We start from the raw sequence: 21,034 nt of genomic DNA on the forward strand, positions 1-21,034 counted from the left end.
GTAACCCCCATATTCCTCATTTATATAATTGTGATATTGCATATAAAAGACTCCATCTAAGATATCAGGGGAAAGGTTATGATCATGCTGTAAGTTGAGGAATCGGCCAGATATTAGTTCCCAGAGACAATAGCAAGGAAAGTAACCAATGCCCGGGCAGGTGTCAAACAACCATCAACAGCCATTGTCCAGCAAAGCAGTTACAATTCAATGACTCGCCTGCATAAGGCCACACCAGGGGCATTGCTCAACCTTGCCTGGGGACTCAGCAATGCCCACCAGACATGCCTAGACTTTTGTTCTCCAAGCACACGGACTAAGGGTATAAAACAGAACACAGTGGCCCCATGCTTGGCCTTTTCTTCTCTCTCCTCCTACGCCACAAGCAACAAGGACACTCAGAAGACTAAAAATTCCAACAGAGGAGACTGACCCCAGGTTTCAAGGGTGAAACCTGTGTACTATGAACTGCAATATCCAGTGGGGTGAGAAACTGCTTAATCTAGATGTTGCCCAATCTAATAAGGTTGAGAGTTTAGACTGCATGCTTATATTTTCTTTTCTTTTGGTAACTAACTCTGACTTATCACTTATAATCACTTAAAATCTATCTTTTGTAATCAATAAACTTGTTTTACTGTTTATCTTTACCAGTGAGTTTGCCTGAAGTGTTTGGTAAATCTGCTCAGATTTACAAAAGCTGGTGTATATCCACTTTCCATTGATGAAGTGGGGAACCAATGAATAAAGTTTCACTGCTCGTCTTGAGCAATGCAAGACTGTATATTCCTGAGGTACAAGGCTGGGAGCTAGGGAGATTTGGCTGGTGCCTTATTCTGTGTGATTCATGAGTGGCTCTGGGAACATTCATGCAATCTAGCTGGGTGAAGGACTCCACATGCAGTTGTGCTGAGTGATAACAGTGCTTGGAGGGGTTTGCTGCTTGTCACTAGCAAGGTATTGTGAGAGACAGCCCAGCATGGAGAGTTAAGGAGGCACAACAGTCCCACATTCCCAGGATGCACCCTGTCACAGTGGTCCTATGGGTACATAAGAAACAGGAAATTGGTATAACCCTTATAAATTTGGTTCTGCTGAAAGCTGACCACTTTTTAATATCCTGAATATAATGAAATATTAATTATCACAATTAATAATAATGTTACTCTAATTTCAATTTGCACTCTAAAGTTGGCACTGCATGGCAATCTTTTTCAGATTTCATCATTGAAAATGGAGATTCAGTCTCAGGAATCAGATTTAAAATCACAGGAAGATGATCTGAATAGAGCAAAAGCAGAGCTGAATCGTCTCCAGCAAGAAGAGACTCAGCTAGAACAGAGTATCCAAGCAGGAAAAGTGCAACTTGAAACAATAATTAAATCTTTAAAATCAACACAGGAAGAAATTAATCAGGTATTCTCTGTAATCTTATACACATCTTTCTCCCTCTTTTAAAGCCCAGTAGTTTAGGAAGGGATGAACTGCACCTACAAAGTGAATCCTGCAGAAAAAAAATAGACTGCTATAATTGCATAGGGGTTTGTGACTGCAGACTAGTAGTTTGATTGCCAGTTCATGTTAAAAAAAAAAAAAAAATAGGACAATACTGTGACACTTTGACAATTGTTTTTAACCTCATGCAGAATTACTCCCATATCTCTCGAGCCCTGCAGTAACCAAATTCCAGAGTGAATGCAATGTTCAGATTTGTCGATGAGTACTAGTTTTCATTCTCAGAGTAGCTAGTTGCTTGCTCATATGAGTGTATGTCTAATCCTGCATGATACTGAAATATTTTTCATTATTTAGGCAAGAAGTAAACTTTCTCAACTTCAAGAGAGTCACCAGGAAATCAGTAAAAGTATTGAACAAAATAATGAAGCTCTGAATGGGATTCATGGTGGTAGTATGACGAATTTAGCGGACATAAGTGAAGGAATTGCACAGAAAGAAAGAGGCAATTTTGGAGCTATGGTAAAGACTGAATTAAAGTAACAAGTGGATTTATGATTCAATGCAGTGTAAAATACATTTTACAATCATTAGATTTGTAACTTGCACCTAAACTCAAATTGTAAAAAGATTTTTATTTACTTGACTGTGTGACCTTTAAAAGGCACTGTAATCTCTGCAAGATGGCAGCCTCCATCCATAGGCTTAGAACATTTTAGTTCTCGTGACGATTAATTCTTGTGTCTTATCTATTCTAGAAATAGTTTGCTGGTATAGCTGTACTGTCAAACTCTCCTACTGGAGATGCAACTTATTCCAGCAAAAAAGGTCTTTTTGTTGGTATAACTTATAGCAGTTCTTCAAACTAAATAAGTTATATTGGCCAAAGGAAATGTTGCCAGTATAACTGCATGAATGCAAGAGCTTTTCCTGGCATAGCTATTGGTTATAGTTGTGATTTCCCCGTCCCCACCCCATACTCCTATGTGACATAGTTATGCAGGTAAAAGTTTTAAATGTAGACCAGACTGTAATGTGTTGCCTGTCTGACTTTTGGGCTGAGCAAAACAGGGGAAAATTTCTTTTAAATTCCAGTCCAGCTGTTCTCTTGGAGTCCTTCAGTCATGTACGGTTTCTGCTTTTCTGTAGGATGTAAGTTGTACACTTACACATTTCAGCAATACAACCTGTTTGCTCTTTTAAATAATTGTCATTTAAAATATTTGTAAAATTAAAAAGTTATGAACGCTGTCTACAAAATACCCAGTTTGCAGGGAGTTTCAAGAAAATTTTATTTTTCCATATTTATTGGTTTTGTTTTTATTTTTTGTAGAAATCAGATTTTATTTTGCTATTTTAGAAGTCTTGATTATATAAAAGTGAAAGTAGAATAGCTTTCTAGATAGTGTTTCTGTTTTTAGGTATCCAAAACACTTTGATCTATTTCAAAATAAACATTTAAGTGAAATGTGATAGCATTAATAACATGCAAATTCTTATAGAATACCACTATATTGTATATAGTATATTTAGTACACTGGCCTAATAAGCATTCAGAAAGTACTGTACCTTTCTGCCTTGCATTACTTTGTCTCTGCTCAAGCAACAAAAGGAAAACACTTGCGAAAGAAAGGGATTATCTCAGAACAGTGTTGTTCTCACAGACTTGTTGTTTTTTAATACTTTGCTGCTCAGTCTTTGTGCTTGAATGGTTATTGTCAAACTTAATTTCAAGTGGAAGTCTCTGGAATGTGGCTTTTATTGGTAAAGACTGAGAACCACTTATTGGAAGAAAACTCTATGTTCAAATAGAAAAGTTTGTAAAGCATTTGTTTCTTTTCTGTTTCTTAATCCTTCCTGCCTCCTCTGTATTTTTTCTTTTGCTGTTAAAAAATTTAATTTTAGACTTCTTCATTTGTGTCTTCTATACTGAGGAGAGATCCTTTAGCTGTGTAAACTCCAAGGCCTTGTCTGTTGTTGTTAGTAAACATTTATTATGGTCAAAAGGCATCAGTCAGGATTGGAGCTCCATTGTACTGAGTGCTGTACAAACATAAGCGACAATCCCTACTCCAGAGGGTTTACAGTCTAAAAGACACAAAATAGGCAAAGACTAGGGTATAAGAATATATCATACAAACAAATGCATATGATGAAGAATTGACACAACTTTGTCAGTTCATGTGTTGTGGTTGTGGCTTGTTTTTTTTAGTTTAGCAACATTGGCTTGAACTGTGCTAGCAATAACCATAGTTAACCTGAAAACTATGCTATGGATTACATCTGTGTAGGAGAGTTCGTTTCCAGCATGGGTAGGGTAGCATGTTTTTAGAAGGAAATCCATCCCTGTTCTTGCTTGTCAAATGGACTGGGGTAGATCTATTCGAAACAGTTTTGGTATAATTGTTCCTGCTCCACTATAGTCTAGACAGCAATCAATAGCCAAAGATTTGTGGAAAGATATATTTATCTTGGAAATTAAGATGTTTTACATGGAGTTGGGGCTTTTGCAAAATCTAGATGGGTGGAATTTTAGAAAGTTCGTGAAGGCATTTCAGAAATTAATATGCAAAAATCAGAAATAACACGTTTTTGTGTGCTGTATGCAGTTATTGATGTTCTGTGTAGCCTCAAGCAATGTATTTATGACATTTGCTTCAGTTTAAAGGGCATGACTGGTTTCAATAAGGAGCTTCTTAAATTTAAAATAACATTGAACAGGAATAAGATGCATCAGTATTCTAATTGGATGATTAATCATTTTAATATTGATAACATCTTTGTAATATTTCTCTTCTTAATTCTAGGATGATCCCTTCAAGAATAAAGCTTTATTGTTTAGTAATAATACACAAGAATTGCATACAGACCCATTCCAGGCCGAAGATCCATTCAGATCTGATCCTTTTAAAGGAGCAGACCCTTTCAAAGGCAGTAAGTAACTGATGGCTAATATAAGAACCAGAAGACCATATTGTACTATAAATGTATTTTTACAAACTGTGCTAATCTTATTAACTGAGTGTATGTCTACAGTGCCCTGCAGTTTGGACTAAGGGGTGTGAAGAGCAATTCTCACTGAAATGCTGCACTGTAACTTCCCTGTGTGGATGCTCGGGGTACAAACTTAAAGGTCCAGAGTTTACTCTCTTAAGTTTGCTCCCGCAGCATATATACAGGGGAGTTGCAGTGCAGCACTTTGGTGTGCCTGCTGTTCATACCCCATTAATCCAAACTATAGGGCAGTGGAGACATTCTCTAAGTAGGTGACTAAACAAGATATTTTTCTTTTTTTTTTTACCTAGATGATCCATTCCAGAATGATCCTTTTTCAGAACAACCACCTGTTTCAACAGGTAAAAGCTTTTTCTTTGAGACAGGTGCGATATAATTTGTAGCCAAATATAGATATGCCCAGTATAGAGCTGGCCTTCCAAAACTTCAGATTTTCAGTTTAAACTGGGGAGCCGAGAGAGAGTGTGTGTGTGTGTGTTTGTTTTTTAGTTTAAACTGGGGAGCCCAGAATATGTGTGTGCGTGTGAGGTGAGCTCAGGAAGAAGTTTATTAAGGTATATACACTTTTATTAAATGTAGTTCATAACTGTAATATAAACTCCATAAAACATCAATTTAATTGGAATTTAAAATAATCATAATAGTTTTCTTCTTTTTTAGAGTAAAATATATCAATCATTTATTATTTGATAAATAAGTTTGAGATAAAGGCATATTTGTTCTGACTCCTTGCTAATGCATGATTGTTCCCTATAGCACATTGTCTAGTGTTTTACCTGTAAAGCAGTACATTTTGTTTACATCCCTTAACTCTTTTGCTAGACCCATTTGGAGGGGATCCATTTAAAGAAAGTGACCCATTTCGTAGTTCTGTCTCTGAGGATTTTTTTAAGAAACAGGTGAAGAATGATCCATTTACCTCAGATCCATTCACAAAAAAACCCACGCTGCCCTCAAAGGTAGGTAATTTTTAAATTTGTGTATGTTGCACTATAATAAACTTTTCTACTGTTATGCAGGTACCTTCCCTAAAAGGCAAAACAGGAGAAAGGTGTCTGGAGATTTTCTTTTTAAGTCTTATATAGGTGACTAATTACATTTTTGAATAGTGGGTGTGAATTACCAAGTCCAGGAGCAGTTCTGCTCATTTCCATTGGAACTGATGACTTACAGCTGTTACAGCAGCTCATCATGAGCTCTTATACTAGAAATTAAATTAACCCCCTTTGCCTTGTCTCCATTTTATGGAAATTTTTGTCCTGTACCACACTACCATCAATGTGAAATAGTATGCATTGCCAAACATCCATCATTCTGTAACTGACATACTTAGTGGCACAACATAAGTCATACAATACCAACTTTATATGAGTATTCTTGGTAGGTAATCATTTGGGTATTTGGCAAAGTTGTGTTGGTGTAACATAATTCATAATGGATTTGAATAAAGAGTAGTTCAGAGTCAGGATTTTGTACTTGTCTTATAGCTAAGGCTTCACCAAATTCATGGTCCATTTTGGTCAATTTCACGGTCATGGGATTTTAAAAATCATAAATTTCATTATTTCAGATATTTAAATCTGAAATTTCACAGTGTTGTAATTGTAGGGGTCCTGACCCAAAAGGGGTTAGTGGGGACATCGCAAGGTTATTGTAGGGGGGTTGCGGTATTTCTACCCTTACTTCTGTGCTGCTACTGGCAGTGGTGCTGCCTTCAGAGCTGGAGAGCAGCAGGTGCTGGCCAGGAGCGCAGCTCTGAAGGCAGTGCCACTGACAGCAGCAGCGCAGAAGTAAGGACGGCATGGTATGGTATTGCTACCCTTACTTCTGTGCTGCTGCCTTCAGAGCTGGGCCCTCAGCCAGCAGCTGCCACTCTCTGGCCTCCCATTGCTACACTTACTTCTGCGCTGCTGCTGGCAGTGCTGCCTTCAGAACTGGGCGCCTGGTGAGCAGACGCTGCTTTCTGGCCACCCAGCTCTGAAGGCAGTGCAGAAGTAAGGGTGGCAATAGCATGACCCCTCCCCTACAATAGCCTTGCAGTCCCCCCTCCCCCCAACACACACATCCTGTTTTGGGTCAGGACCCACAGTTTGAGAAACTCTGGTCTCCCCTGTGAAATCTGTATATTATAGGGTAAAAGTACACAAAAGACCAGATTTCAGAGTCCATGACACGTTTTTCACAGCTGTGAATTTGGTAGGGCCCTACTTATAGCAGAATAATGGTATCCTTATGGTGAAAATGTGTTTCAGAGAATTCCTTTCTATTTACAAGCATAGGGCAACATTTTCAAACGTCAGTGCCTAAAGATATGCAGCTAAATAAGTGGCCAGATTTTCAGAGCTGATGAGTACCTATAGCTACTGTTTCTTTAATGAGAAGTTGTGGGTACTCAGCAGCTCTGAAATTAAGCCAGGTCTATTTAAATGCCAACTTTTGGCGCTCAGGTCTGAACATTTTGACAACAGACTTCTGCAGAAATATGTTCTTGGGCTTTGCATCATAGACTAGTACCAGCTTTATTTTACTGTGAGATCCCCTGCTCTGGAATGTGTTCTGCTCAATGGGATACTTGCCTTTATTGTCAGCAACTCCCCGTTGTATCATTGCTATCAAGACCTACATGCACTAATAATGTGTATTTATCCAACAAGAGTATTTCATAATATTTGGTCAAATTCAAAGTCCATTGACTATACTAGAATTACACACGAGCAGAGGTTCTCAAACTGTGGTCCGTGAGCTCCATTCAGGTAGTCTGCGGATAGTTCCCTCTAAGGTGCATGCCTGGGCGGCTGCACATGAAAGAATGAAGGGCCACCCACCTAATTAGTGGAGCCGTGCAGGCGTGGCTCCACTAATTAGGTGCCTGGAGAAGACGCACATGTAAGGTGAGGTGGTGGCCTGGGAGGAATAGGGGGTAGGTGGGAGGGGGGCATTGGGGTGAGAAGAGGGGCTGGGGGGAATTTGGGACATGCGGGGCTGCAACAGCCAGAGAAAGAGGCGACTTTCCTCAGCTCCAGGGCTGTGACTGCCAGGGAGAGATGGCCCTCCTTCCCAGCCTCAGCTCTGTGGCTGCTGTGATGGGGGAGAGACCCCCCTCCTTCATAGCCCCAGATCGGGGGCTGCCATGGTGGGGGAAAGAGGGCACATCCATCGCATTAGAAAGGTAAGACTACTGATATTAAAATATGAGTTGTGTGTTTTTATTTGTAGAACAAAAAAACCTTTATTATTAAGGATTTTTTTATATAGCCCTTTTATCCAAAGCGCTTTACAATAGTTAGCTAATGGTACAAACAACATCTGGAAAGATCGTTAAGTGGTCCGCTGAGACATTCAGCAATTTTCAAGTTGTCCGTGGGGGGGGGGGGGAATTGAGAACCACTGTACTAGAGATTACTTTGGCCTAGAATAGCAGTTTTCATAATGTATTGAAGATTTTGGTATACACAGAAAGGTAAGTGCAGAATACATTAAAATTATTAACAAGCCATTTCTTCTTTCCTCCTCATTTAGCCTGACCCCTTTGACAGTCGCGATCCTTTCACATCTTCAAGTATCTCTTCAAAAGGCCCAGGTAAGAGGGAAGTATTTTCTTCCTGTAAAATGCACTGTAAATTCTGCTGCCTTTTTGAAACACAAGTATATCAGTTAAAATTTGGAGATTGCTAGAGCCAGTGCGTAAGCATAAGCAGACCAAGCAATTGCTTGGGGCCCTGAGCAGCTCAAGGGGGCCCCCTATTAATTATTAGTATGTGTTGTGGGGGGGCCCCAAAAATATTCCTCCTTAGAACCCCCATGGGCTAGCACCAGCACTGGAAATCGTACAGAGTTCACCCTCAAGCCTCGGAATAGCAAAAGCAGACTGCAATTCTATGGGATACATCATCACAGTGTACTTATTACAGACTATCGAGGGATCCTCCACACATGTGCTATGCATTGCTCCTAACCTTTCTTCTAAGCAAGCAGTGAAGAAACAGGAGATAAATTAATCCAACCTGAGGCAACATTAACTCTTTTGGGGAATTCCTCTTTAAGTGGGGAATTCCAAGGGCAGCCTATGGGCAGGGCAGTCCCTGGCAATGTGACTCCAGTGGAACCAGGGAGCCGGGAGATATACAGCTAGTGCAGAGGGTCTGGATGCAGACGGCTCTGTCCTTCTAGCAACTCTCTCAACATCCATAGCTTCTGAGGACCAAACTACCTGGACCTCCTCAGGTAGGAAAACCACACACCTCACCCAGTGGCAGAATATGGAAAAATCCTCCATGAGGGGAGAATTTTCATGTGCTACCCCTTTTTCTCCCCTTCTCCTCTGGATGTGACAGTCTGGGTCTACCTTAATTAAGAACGTGTGTTATTTGAGCATGTCTGATTCTCATGGGTAAAAAAGATTTCAGGGTGACTTATAGAAGTTTTCAAGATCATGGAAGAGTTTGCTGAAGTTGATGAGTCCATAACCAATATGAACAATTTAATTGAGGAACAGAATTTAAAAACTAGGATACTAGAAATAAACAGGAATTTAGAGATACTATTTTCTATCCTTTGGAAAAACAATGCTTGAGAAAGGAATGTTTGAGAGAGTTGGAATGTGGTCTGAGTAGTCTTGGGCTTGTCTACATGGGGAAACCCAGGAAAATTAATCCAAATTAATTAAAGGTATGACTTTAAAGTGGATTATTTAAACCCCTGTGTGAGCACCATCTTTCAGAATTAAAGGAGTCTGAATTTGATTTATCTTAACTAAACCAAATTAAGGCCACTTTAATTCTGAATGAGGGTGTTCACACAGAGGTTTAATGTGGTTTAAATTCAGCTTCAAATTCATACCTTCTGGTAATTCAGATTAATTTTCCTGGGTTCTCCATGTAAACAAGTCTTTAAGTAACAGACGAAGTCTGAATGAACAGCATTAAAAAGAAACAGTGGCATACAAAAGAGAGGCTTGAATGGAGTGAACATATGGAAGTTCAACTAATTGAGCTTCTCTCCTTATATCTTTCCCTCTTGGTAACAGTTCATGTCTTGTTACTGCCAAATTTTTCACCCAAGGGAAAAAAATTTATCATTCTTTTAGTTCACTAAAGTCATGATTGCTGACTTGATAGTATTTTATAGCAAATGTTTTATGAAACCATGTTGTAGGTGTCAGCTCATATTTAAAGAGACTTTGTCATGATTTTGACTGCGTCATAAAGAGAAAAACATGACTCCTGTGAATTTATTAAATAATTTGTGCTATTGGCACTAGTATTAAGAGAGCTTTTTAATGTTGGTCTCCTTTTTTAATTTGTCTGGTGATCTACTTTAGTGACAGTAGATTTTTCCTCTGTCTAGATATTATATTAAACAAAATAAAAACAATATAGCTTTGTTCTATACTTGTTTCAGATCCTTTTGGAACGTTAGACCCGTTTGGAAGTGGTGCCTTCAGTAGCAATGAGGGCTTTGCAGATTTTAGCCAGATGTCAAAGGTAAATGTTACCAAAGGAAGCGTCAGTCCTTCTCTATAAACATTTTTTCATTTTTATTTTTAATTTAATTCTTCATTTGTGTGAAGAAAAGAATAGCATTATATTGAAACAAGCAAAATCTTGCAGTCACATTTGGAAAAACCCTCTGAAAGGGACTAATGATATAATTATTTTGGACACAGTAGGCTTTTAATAACTTGTTTGTCCCACCAAAATCTCTTGATTTTTTGGGGGGAGTGATAGAAGGGCATGTCAGTGTTCTAGTGTAATTTAGATGACCAAATGATTATTATTGAGTTACTCTGGTGGTTCCGTAGTTAAGGTTGCATTGAGATTTACATGGAAAACAGGATTCAAATCCCTTCATTTGACTTTCTGTATTTGAATTTACTCTCCAAATTTTAACATAACATAACTTTGTTACTGATTTGGTCAAAAATTTGCTAACTTTTTTTTCCAGAGGAAACATTTAAAAGTGAATATTTCTTGAAATTTCTCCAGAAAGTCCAACTTTTGAGGGGGACTCTTGTACTAAAACAGACATCACAAATTAAAACTTCACAAAGTCCATGTCATTTTTTCCAAGATTCTTTTTGGAGAGTTAAAATGAATGTCAGTCACCCAACCTTTACTGTCAGCCTTACAATGACAAGTTGAATGTGTGTGCACTTTAGAGAAAATATTGGGTAGGAATAGATTTTATTTTCTAAGGGATTTTCATAAATAGGGAAAGAAAAGAAAACATTTAAAGATACATTTTCAAGCGATTTTAAAATCAGAATGTCTTTGTGGCCAAAATAATAATTCCTTTGTGTCTTGTTTTGCTTATAAAGCTTTTTTCCTCCACTGGGTGGCAGCAGCCTCTACAAATAGCAGGATGTTTGGTTTTAAATAGCAGAACTCTCAGAAGGGTCTCCCTGGGAGCTTGAGCCTTCCAGTGCTTTACCTACAGAACTCCTTTTTTGTTGCAGAATCAAAATTTAACATACGTTTCAAAACATGATAAAACTAGAGGTGATCCCGGCAATTACAGACCGGTAAGTCTAACGTCTGTACCGGGCAAATTAGTCGAAACAATAGTTAAGAATAAAATTGTCCGACACCTAGAAAAACATAAACTGTTGAGCAATAGTCAACATGGTTTCTATAAAGGGAAATCGTGTCTTACTAATCTATTAGAATTCTTTGAAGGGGTCAACAAACATGTGGACAAGGGGGATCCAGTGGACATAGTGTACTTAGATTTCCAGAAAGCCTTTGACAAGGTCCCTCACCAAAGGCTCTTATGTAAATTAAGCTGCCATGGGATAAAAGGGAAGGTCCTTTCATGGATTGAGAACTGGTTAAAAGACAGGGAACAAAGGGTAGGAATAAATGGTAAATTCTCAGAATGGAGAGGGGGAACACCACTAGTTACCCAAGGGTCAGTCCTCGGACCGATCCTATTCAACTTATTCATAAATGATCTGGAGAAAGGGGTAAACAGTGAGGTGGCAAAGTTTGCAGCTGATACTAAACTAGTTAAGACCAAAGCAGACTGTGAAGAACTTCAAAAAGATCTCACAAAACTAAGTGATTGGGCAACAAAATGGCAAATGAAATTTAATGTGGATAAATGTAAAGTAATGCACATTGGGAAAAATAACCCCAACTATACATACAATATGAAGGGGGCTAATTTAGCTACAACAAATCAGGAAAAAGATCTTGGAGTCATCGTGGATAGTTCTCTGAAAATGTCCACGCAGTGTGCAGAGGCGGTCAAAAAAGCAAACAGGATGTTGGGAATCATTAAAAAGGGGATAGAGAATAAGACGGAGAATATATTATTGCCCTTCTATAAATCGATGGTACGCCCTCATCTCGAGTACTGCGTACAGATGTGGTCTCCTCATCTCAAAAAAGATCTACTGACACTAGAAAAGGGCCAGAGAAGGGCAACTAAAATGATTAAGGGTTTGGAACGGGTGCCACATGAGGAGAGATTAAAGAGGCTAGGACTCTTCAGCTTGGAAAAGAGGAGACTAAGGGGGGATATGATAGAGGTATATAAAATCATGAGTGATGTGGAGAAAGTGGATAAGGAAAAGTTATTTACTTATTCCCATAATACAAGAACTAGGGGTCATCAAATGAAATTAATAGGCAGCAGGTTTAAAACAAATCAAAGGAAGTTCTTCTTCACACAGCGCACAGTCAACTTGTGGAACTCCTTACCTGAGAAGGTTGTGAAGGCTAGGATTATAACAGCGTTTAAAAGAGAACTGGATAAATTCATGGTGGTTAAGTCCATTAATGGCTATTAGCCAGGACGGGTAAGGAATGGTGTCCCTAGCCTCTGTCTGTCAGAGGATGGAGATGGATGGCAGGAGAGAGATCACTTGATCATTGCCTGTTAGGTTCACTCCCTCTGGGGCACCTGGCATTGGCCACTGTCGGTAGACAGGATACTGGGCTAGATGGACCTTTGGTCTGACCCGGTACGGCCTTTCTTATGTTCTTATGTTCTTATGAAGTATAACAATGAATAAATCAGTGTGGAATCACTTTTTATATATTTATTTTTAAATGGTTGGCAGGGTCCTTTACGGGGGTGGGCTCTGGGAGGGAGTTTGGTTGCGGGGTCTGGGCTGGGGTAGGGGGTTAGGGTGCAGGCTCTGGGAGGGATTTTGGGGGCAGGAGATTGGGGGGGCGGGAGAGGATGAGGGGTGCAGCACTTACCTTGGGCGGCTCCCGAAAGCAACATGCACACCCCTCTTGCAGCAGCTCCTAGGCAGAGGGTCAGAGAGGTCTCCACACATCGCTGCCCACAGGCACCACCCCTGCAGCTCCCATTTGGCCGTAGCTTGGGGTGGGGGCAGCGCGCAGACACACCTTCTTCTCCCCCCACCCCCACGGGCCGCAGGGATATGCCATCTGCCAGTGGTGGCAGCAGGGGCCCTGGGCCCTTTTACATTGCTTGGGGGTGGCAGGTGGGGCCAGGGGAGAGACCCGGCTCCGAACTTTGAGAGCCGGGCCCCGTGATCTCATATTGGTGGAGCACGGGCCCATACAACTCGCCGCCCCTGCCCGCAACCCAGAGTCGGCTGGCACTGCTCAGCTGCTGGTGTCTGTTTGCTGTGTAGACAAACTTACTGAGGTTGTCTTCAGGCCTAGGAAAGGTGGAACAGATTGTTTAGAATAAGTAGTTAGCACATATTATAAGGGACCACTCAAGGTAGAATGGCCTGTTAACCCCTCTGCAGTCATAGGACAAAAAGGGGGGGTTAGTGGGTTACAGATAGTTGTAATAAGTCATAAATCCAGTGTCACTGTTTAGTCCATGATTTTTAGTGTTTAGCAGAGTAATGAATTTAAGCTCTCAGGCTCTTCTTTTGAAACTGCAATGCAGGTTTCCTTTCAGGATGCGGACTGATAGGTCAGATATAGAGTGATCATTTTGTGAAAAGTGTTCACCCACAGATGATAGGGTGTTCTTCTCTTTTATCATTTTCTTGTGTGAGTTCATTCGAGAGCGTAGTGATTGTCTTGTTTCACCCCATAGTAGTTGGGGCATTTAGTGTACTGGATGAGGTACACCACAAGTTGTGATAGGCATGTGTAGGGTCCATGGATCTTGAGAGGTGTGTTTGGGATGATCATTGTAGCAGTGGAAATATGTCTGCAGGTTTTGCATCTCTTGTTCTGGCAGGGTTGTATGCTACAGAACTTTTAGTGTGCAGTAGAAGGGTCGATGGGGTCAGTTAGTGCACTAGAGATTTACACCCCAGCTTGCCATGTACTAACTCTATGTATAGACAAACCCTTAGGAACAAGTGTGTGTGTATGTGAACATAAAAGAAGTGTCAAGTATCAAAAGGGTAGCCGTGTTAGTCTGGATCTGTAAAAGCAGAAAAGAGTCCTGTGGCACCTTACAGACTAACAGATGTATAGGAGCATGAGCTTTCGTGGGTGAATACCCACTTCTTCGGATGCATGTCCGAAGAAGTGGGTATTCACCCATGAAAGCTCATGCTCCTATACTTCTGTTAGTCTGTAAGGTGCCACAGGACTCTTTGCTGCATAAAAGCTGTGATGTATAAAAGCTGTGATGTGACAGCTGTGAAATAGTCCTTTTTTATATATGAAATTTTCAATAGGTATGTACACATTGAGTACATTTTACTGCATTCAGTACAGCTCTATCCCAATATAACGCGACCCGATATAACACGAATTCGGATAGAACGCAGTAAAGCAGTGCTCTGGGGGGGGGCAGGGCTGCACACTCCGGTGGATCAAAGCAAGTTCAATATAACGCGGGAAGATTTTTTGGCTCCCAAGAACAGCGTTATATCAAGGTAGAGGTTACTCCAAATACAGATTAGTTACTGTACAGAAAGATAAGATAAAAATAGGATTAAAATACAGTTTTATCTCCCATTCTTTCTCCTTATTATTCCCCAAGTGCCCTTTCTCTCTTGTCAGGATTTTTCTAGGGATAAAAATTGTAAAAAGTGCCTTAGGTGACTTAAGGTCTAAGTACCAATGAAAATTATTAGGAGTTAGGTGTTTTTGAAAATGGAACTCAGACTCCCTAGTCACTTAGAGGTTTTTAAGGTCAGGCTTGACAAAGCCATGGCTGGGATGATGTAGTTGGGATTGGTCCTGCTTTGAGCAGGGGATTGGACTAGATGATCTCCTGAGGTCCCTTCCAACCCTGATATTCTATGATTCTAAGGTGCTTTTGTGAATTTTACTCCTTATCATTTTTCTGAGTTAATTCAAACAGGAGTTAATAATTTTCAGTTACTTTCTATAAAGTTAACAGGTCATCTTCACTATCTGCATATGTTTACCTTTCCTTTATCTCGTAGCCCACAGCTTCAGACCCTTTCACCTCCTCTTTTGGAGGGATGGGATTCTCAGATGACCCTTTTAAAAGTAAGCCAGACACTCCAGCTCTCCCACCGAAGAAAAATGTTCCTCCACGACCCAAGCCACCTAGTGGTAAGTACATTTTTTTCCTAGTAGCCAATTCCCCCAGTTTTCCCATCTTCTTTGTCAAGATAAAGAGGAATTTACGATTTTCTGTCTTGTTGACCTCGGTCAGCCCAAATTCTAAGAAGATCAGTAGCTGATTCAGACCTGCAGTAGTTGGGACTAAATATCAGATTTTCAGTAAATGGCAAGATGTGTCTACACATTTTTGCATTAATTCAGTTCAGAGGTGCTTCTGAGTGTATGGGTCAGTTTCTGTTTGAGAGATACCTAAATGCGAATGAATCTACTGTATAGGTTGAGCTAAAAATATAAACCTTGTTTTAGTATGTTGTTCCGCTTCAGATCATTTGCTGTCCCAAGATTTCATTTTCTAAGCCATTCAGATGCTGGTGAAATTGTTTTACAAATGGGAGACACTTCATAGCTGTTAGTTTCAAGTCCACTTTTATCAAGCTGTGGTATATTTCATTTTTGGTTAGCTCACAGAAAAAAGCATAATCCTGACACAAACATGCTTCCAGTTTGGTCTCTAAACTCTGGCACCAGATTTTCTGTAACATAAAAATGTATGGGTCAAGCATCCAGAATTTCTAGAAATACTTTTTTTTACTATGGTAACGAGCATTTTACAAGATCAGGATAGATATTGTAACTGTCACAGTTCAGGACAACTGAATGTGTATTTCCCCTCAATAGTCCAGCAAGGCACCCACTCTCAGGGTTCTAGCTCCCCAGCCATTGCCTTTCTTCGGCGGAGACCTGCGTCTGACTCCCTTCTGACCACGGTATTTCCAGGCTGCACTGTTCCCTGCCTTTACTGTGTTGTTCCCAGCAGAGACCAGCTGCCCAAACACACTAGTTTGCTTTCTCTTCAGAGATGGTTAAGAGTATGATTCCTCACAATTATAGATACCACACAGCTCTTTTTAAGCACGCTATATTATTCTTAAAGTAAAAGCACTACAGAGAAAACATATTAAAAACAATAAAAGGTCCTATCTGCATGCTAATAAGCTTACCAGAGATCACACTAATTCTAACATGGGCTCTGGCAAGACCAGTCCTTCAACACCTCACCTTGAAATTTATGGTTTCAAGTTCATCATTGCTTCAGCTCAGAGTAAGCACTTGGGTACGTCCAGACTACCCGCTGTATTGGCGGATAGCGATCAATTTATCGGGAATCGATATATCGCGTCTCGTTAAGACGCGATATATCGATCCCCAAACGCGCTCCCCGTTGACTCCGGAACTCCACCAGTGCTAGCGGCGGTAGCGGAGTCGACGGGGGAGCCGCGGCCGTCAGTCCCGCGCCATGAGGACGGGAGGTAAGTTGGAATAAGATATGTCGACTTCAGCTACGGTATTCCTTAAGGGGCCTTGGTAGGCCAGGTCCTTCTAATATTTCCATAAGGATTGGGGGCCCTCCATGAGAGGTTCTATCCATTTGCTGGATCAAGAAGGCAGCCCTGAGCCTGTTTAAGATAAGGCTGTTTATCCAAAAAGCTTTTCTTTGTCTGTTGGTCCTTGGAAAATCCAGTTTAATTGGTATATGCATATATCTCTCCAGGGGCTGGCTTCAAACGGCTGATAACTGGAGGAATTATATTAGCATCCCCTTCTTCTTAGAGGAGTTGCATACAATTCCACAATAGCACATACACAATTACATTTTTAAATAATCAACCCAGAGATATTAAACCTCATTCAGTAAGATTTCACTTAATTCAATAAATTTCATTTAGGATATTGCAGGAAATTGTCAGTCTGCCACAGTAACCCCCATACGTTTTAAGTGTGGGTCATCCAGTTCCCTTACATTACATTTTGGTCTTGTCTGACACTTTAGCTTTCCAGTTCTCACACCTATTCAACTTACAAAGCAGAATTGCTCATTTGGTTGGCACTGCAGGTTAGCTAATCTCTACCTCCCCACTTAAAAAGAGGCAGCACCCTTATGGATGTACTCCAGATGGTACTGTAGGTTCTCATTTGTTGTAAACCATGCCTGTATCCCCAGACTGAAATCAGTGTTCGGGAAGTATTATTTAATAAAGCAAAATCTTTACGCAAACAGTGGAATAAATTTAATTCTTGCCACCTTTATGGAATCCTGCATTAAAGCAGCCATTAAATCTTCTAACACTAGTTTTCAGCTGCCATTTTGGTTTTACTCCTCAGAAGGATCTGTTAGATACTTAAAAAAATTGGTTTCCAATTGATAAGGCATTTTGGAGCATTGCAGGTCTGAGTATTGATTAATACTGACCATCAAAAAGGATTGAGTAATTTTAGCAAGGTCCTTGAAGCAGTTAATCCCATAACTATCTACTTATAGGGTCTCTATCACCATAGTATCTAAGAGCCTTCCAAGAATTTAAAATAGAAATAATAATACATTACATATATAATAAAATAGACCACCAGAACACTGATGAGCAGTGAGAGAGAATATACTGTGCAACAAAAGGTAATCTCTTTGCCATCTAGAATGCTGCGTGTGGTGAAGTGTTGTATTTTTTTGTCAGTTTTCATAGGAAGTATGTTATTGATTAGAGAATATTGTATTTGATCTTTCTTTCTGGAAAAGGGTCTGAACAAAATAATTCAAAATTTAAAAGGGATCTGTAAAGTGGAATGAGGCCAACAGATAATACAGATGAGGCGTATTTAGTGTTTTTTTTAAGTGTGGCTTCTTTCCATGTCTTCCTTGCCTAAACTTGATTATTCCTAGTAAATACAGTGTAATTCTAACAAAGACAGGGAATGCAGTCAAAGATATTACCTTGATTTGTATCTCCTCCTCCCCAAAGAAAGTTTTTATGCAGACTACCTTAGAAGGTGGTTGACTTAGAGTACTGCCTATTTTTCCTATATTTTCAGCTGTAATAGGCTACATTAATTTGAATTTATTTTGAATTTAGACAAGAGAACATTGCTTTTATTTAGCTTTTTGAAAAAGTAGCATCTTAAGTATCTGAATTTCTCCTGTTATGTGAAGACAGAAAATTTACCAGGAGCAATGCTCTTCTGTTAGACTATAGAGGAAATAAAGTTGTTCTTTTGGAAAGCAAGTGAGCCTCACATACTAATGCACAGTTAAACTCCTCCCTTCCTTCCACACTGGCAATCATCAGTGGTTTCTTAAAACATGAGAAATTACATAGTAATGTTCTGTGTTGCTTGCAAGAGATACAAATGAGTGTTATGATGGAAATCCTGTTCACAAAACAAGTAACAGAAGAGGAACTTCCGTTGTTTCTTACCTTGCTCGTTAGTCCGTTTAATTCAAAAACATGTATGTGGTAAAGATCTTTCTAAGAGGTGAACAAATATCAGTTCAGATCAGACAAATCTAAAACTTGGTCTTATTACTGTCAGTTTATACTCTTCCTTTATCATGTAGTTGATAAGACAAACACACGAACATTGTTTGAAAAGTACTTACGTGGTTTGTATGTACCTTATCCCTTCGTTATTCAGAAAAAATAAAGTACCAATAAAAGGTCTCTAGCTGTCCTTAGCTAGAGGACACAAACACTATGATTTCTACTTGAACTGAACTGATTTGTGCAAAATTGGTCTTGTGCCAGATTCACCTCTGCAGGCACAGGGGTGATATGCATTGGCTTGCCCCTGTCCCTGTGATTCATCCCAGCAGAGGCCAGCAGCAATGTCACTACTGCCTTCCCCACTGGTTTCTGTCTAAGGAGTGTTGGAGCCCATCTTGTGGAGGCTGCCCTAGAAATGCAGTGAATCAGCACATTCATTATCTAGCCTGGTCTGATATCCACTTTTGGATCTGTGCTGGCTGGCTCAGAATCACCTGATGTGCCCCCTCAGACTGTATCTTGTTCTTGGTGAACTTTCTGCTATAACGAATCCATAGCCTGTGTTCAACTAGTTATATTTAATCACGCCCCTTGTATTAATTTCCCATTATATCTCATTAAACATAAATTACTTTGAAACTGGAATGCTCTCTGTCACTGTGATACGTGAGTACTGTCACTAGACTCTCCTTGATCTTCTGTCTTTGGTAAGGGATTTCAAAGGGGTCTCCAGAAATGCACCTGTAAAAAGACATATTTATACATGTAAATGGATAATTAGATTCCAAGACCAGAAGGGACTATTGTGATCATCTAGTATGGTGTCCTGTATAACACAGGCCATATTTATTGTTACACAATAAAAATGTATGCCTTATTTTGAGTCTGAATTTGTCTAGCTTCAACTTCCAGCCATTGGATCGTGTTATACCTTTCTCTGCTAGATTAAAGAGCCCATTATTAAATATTTGTTCCCCATGTAGATACTTAGACTGTAATCAAGTCACCATTTAATCTTCTCTTTATTAAGCTAAATAGATTGACCTCTTTGAGTCTTTTGCTATAAGGCATGTTTTCTACGCCTTTAATCATTCTCAAGACTCTTTTCTGAACCCTCTCCAATTTATTAACATCCTTCTAGAAGTGTGGACACCAGAATTGGATACAGTATTCAGCAGCAGTGGCACCAGTGTCAAATATCCTCTCTCCTCCTCCTTGAGATTTCAGTTTATCCATCCCGGGATCATATTAGCTTTTTTGGTCACAGCGTCACACTGGGAGCTCATGTTCAGCTGATTATTCACCATGACCCCCAAATCTTTTTAAAATTCACTGCTTCCCACTGTACTGTACTGGCAGGTATTTCTGCTCATATATAGTCCATTGTTTGGGGTCACTGCTCTTGCATCTGAAAAGGGCAGGCAAACACAGCATACTGTCATGGGCCCTATAGTGCAGGTCCCCAAAATCCATATAATTTCATCCCTCCCCACTTTTTAAAAGAACCTCTTTAAATTGTTTCCCTAAAGTTGTTTCTTAGACTGTCCTTTATTAGCCTTATTTTTATCCCACACACATAAAAGGAGGACCTGTCCCTGAGCCTAGTTTAAGGGGCTATCAGAGTTAGTTTTTGCCTGTTCAATGCAAATCAGGGTTGTGTTCATTGTTGACTAATAGACAGTAAATTACATTGATATTTTGGATGAAAGGTGCCATAGGTGAGCAATTTGAATTGTATTGTAAATGCTTTTAGAACATCCTTCTACTATCTTGATATCATTTGTAGATTCACAAATATACTTAATTTTATCTTTTATTCTCCTGTTGTAAGTAGCTCTTTGATTAGTAACACTGAGTGCTACAAACTTTAAGGCATTGTGTATTTCTTATGCTAGTACTGGATCCTGTAGAACTTACCTGTAATTAAAAAAGGAGGAAATTAAAAGCTGATCCACTGAAACCTGTCAGTTAAAATGTGCTGTCTGCAGGTTCTCACAGATTAACAATTACATGTTTTCTGCAATGAACTGCAGATTGAAATCAGTCAGTGTTCACCGCTAACTAGTTTCTAGGTAAAAGTTGTTGATTGCAAAAAAGAGAGAAACAGATTTTTTTTAAAGTACAGGAAGTTCCTGTGTGGGTGTCAGTGATTGGGTTATAAGTAAAATTCAATACTCTAGTGCTTTGATCGTGGGACCTGCTGCATTTACCCCACCCTTACCCACTTCCTTTAAATGCAGCACCATGCATTCCACATTGTGGTTTTAACAGTACTTCTAACCAGTGATATTAGTGGAAGAACCTTCACCACTAACCAGTGTGTAACCTTCAACCTCTTCTACATTTTTATTGCTTGCTTATAGTGATTGTGACTTTTTTAACCTTGAAAGAATATAAAAATCATAACATTTTGAAATAAAAATGTAATCTATTTATAAATGTGCCTTCTACTTACAAATGGCTATTGATATAGCATGCAGTATAAATTAATGCCTGTAATATTAATTTTTAAAAATAATTTCTGATCTCTCTAGTTTTCTCTCCTTTGTAAATTTGGAATTTGAATTAAATGTCTTGTGTCTCAATAACTAATCTATTTTTATATGTACTAACTGTTGACATCTGCAGCGATAATGTATTTGACATTAGTATGCCACGCTTCCATGTTTTATTGGAACAAAGTAACAAATAGCTGGAAAATATCACATAATATTTTAGAATTCAAGGGAGTAAGTGTTAAACTCAGTGTTAAATACAAGTTGCTTG

At 39.5% G+C, this 21,034-nt stretch overlaps 1 protein-coding gene across 6 annotated transcripts in view; it reads left to right on the plus strand.

The window, feature by feature from the left end:
- EPS15L1 (epidermal growth factor receptor pathway substrate 15 like 1) overlaps positions 1–21,034 on the plus strand; it is a 71,486-nt gene that overhangs the window by 33,396 nt on the left and 17,056 nt on the right. For all 6 annotated transcript variants that reach the window (XM_005279044.4, XM_065578372.1, XM_065578373.1 and 3 more), the window contains 8 exons: positions 1,219–1,416; positions 1,813–1,977; positions 4,263–4,389; positions 4,761–4,811; positions 5,293–5,429; positions 7,990–8,050; positions 9,871–9,953; positions 14,810–14,942. In XM_005279044.4, the coding sequence (XP_005279101.1) occupies positions 1,219–1,416; positions 1,813–1,977; positions 4,263–4,389; positions 4,761–4,811; positions 5,293–5,429; positions 7,990–8,050; positions 9,871–9,953; positions 14,810–14,942 (955 nt within the window). The remainder of the gene's footprint in view (positions 1–1,218; positions 1,417–1,812; positions 1,978–4,262; positions 4,390–4,760; positions 4,812–5,292; positions 5,430–7,989; positions 8,051–9,870; positions 9,954–14,809; positions 14,943–21,034) is intronic.

This window comes from Chrysemys picta, chromosome 25 (genome assembly GCF_011386835.1).
Source record: "Chrysemys picta bellii isolate R12L10 chromosome 25, ASM1138683v2, whole genome shotgun sequence".
Classification (NCBI taxonomy): domain Eukaryota; kingdom Metazoa; phylum Chordata; order Testudines; family Emydidae; genus Chrysemys; species Chrysemys picta.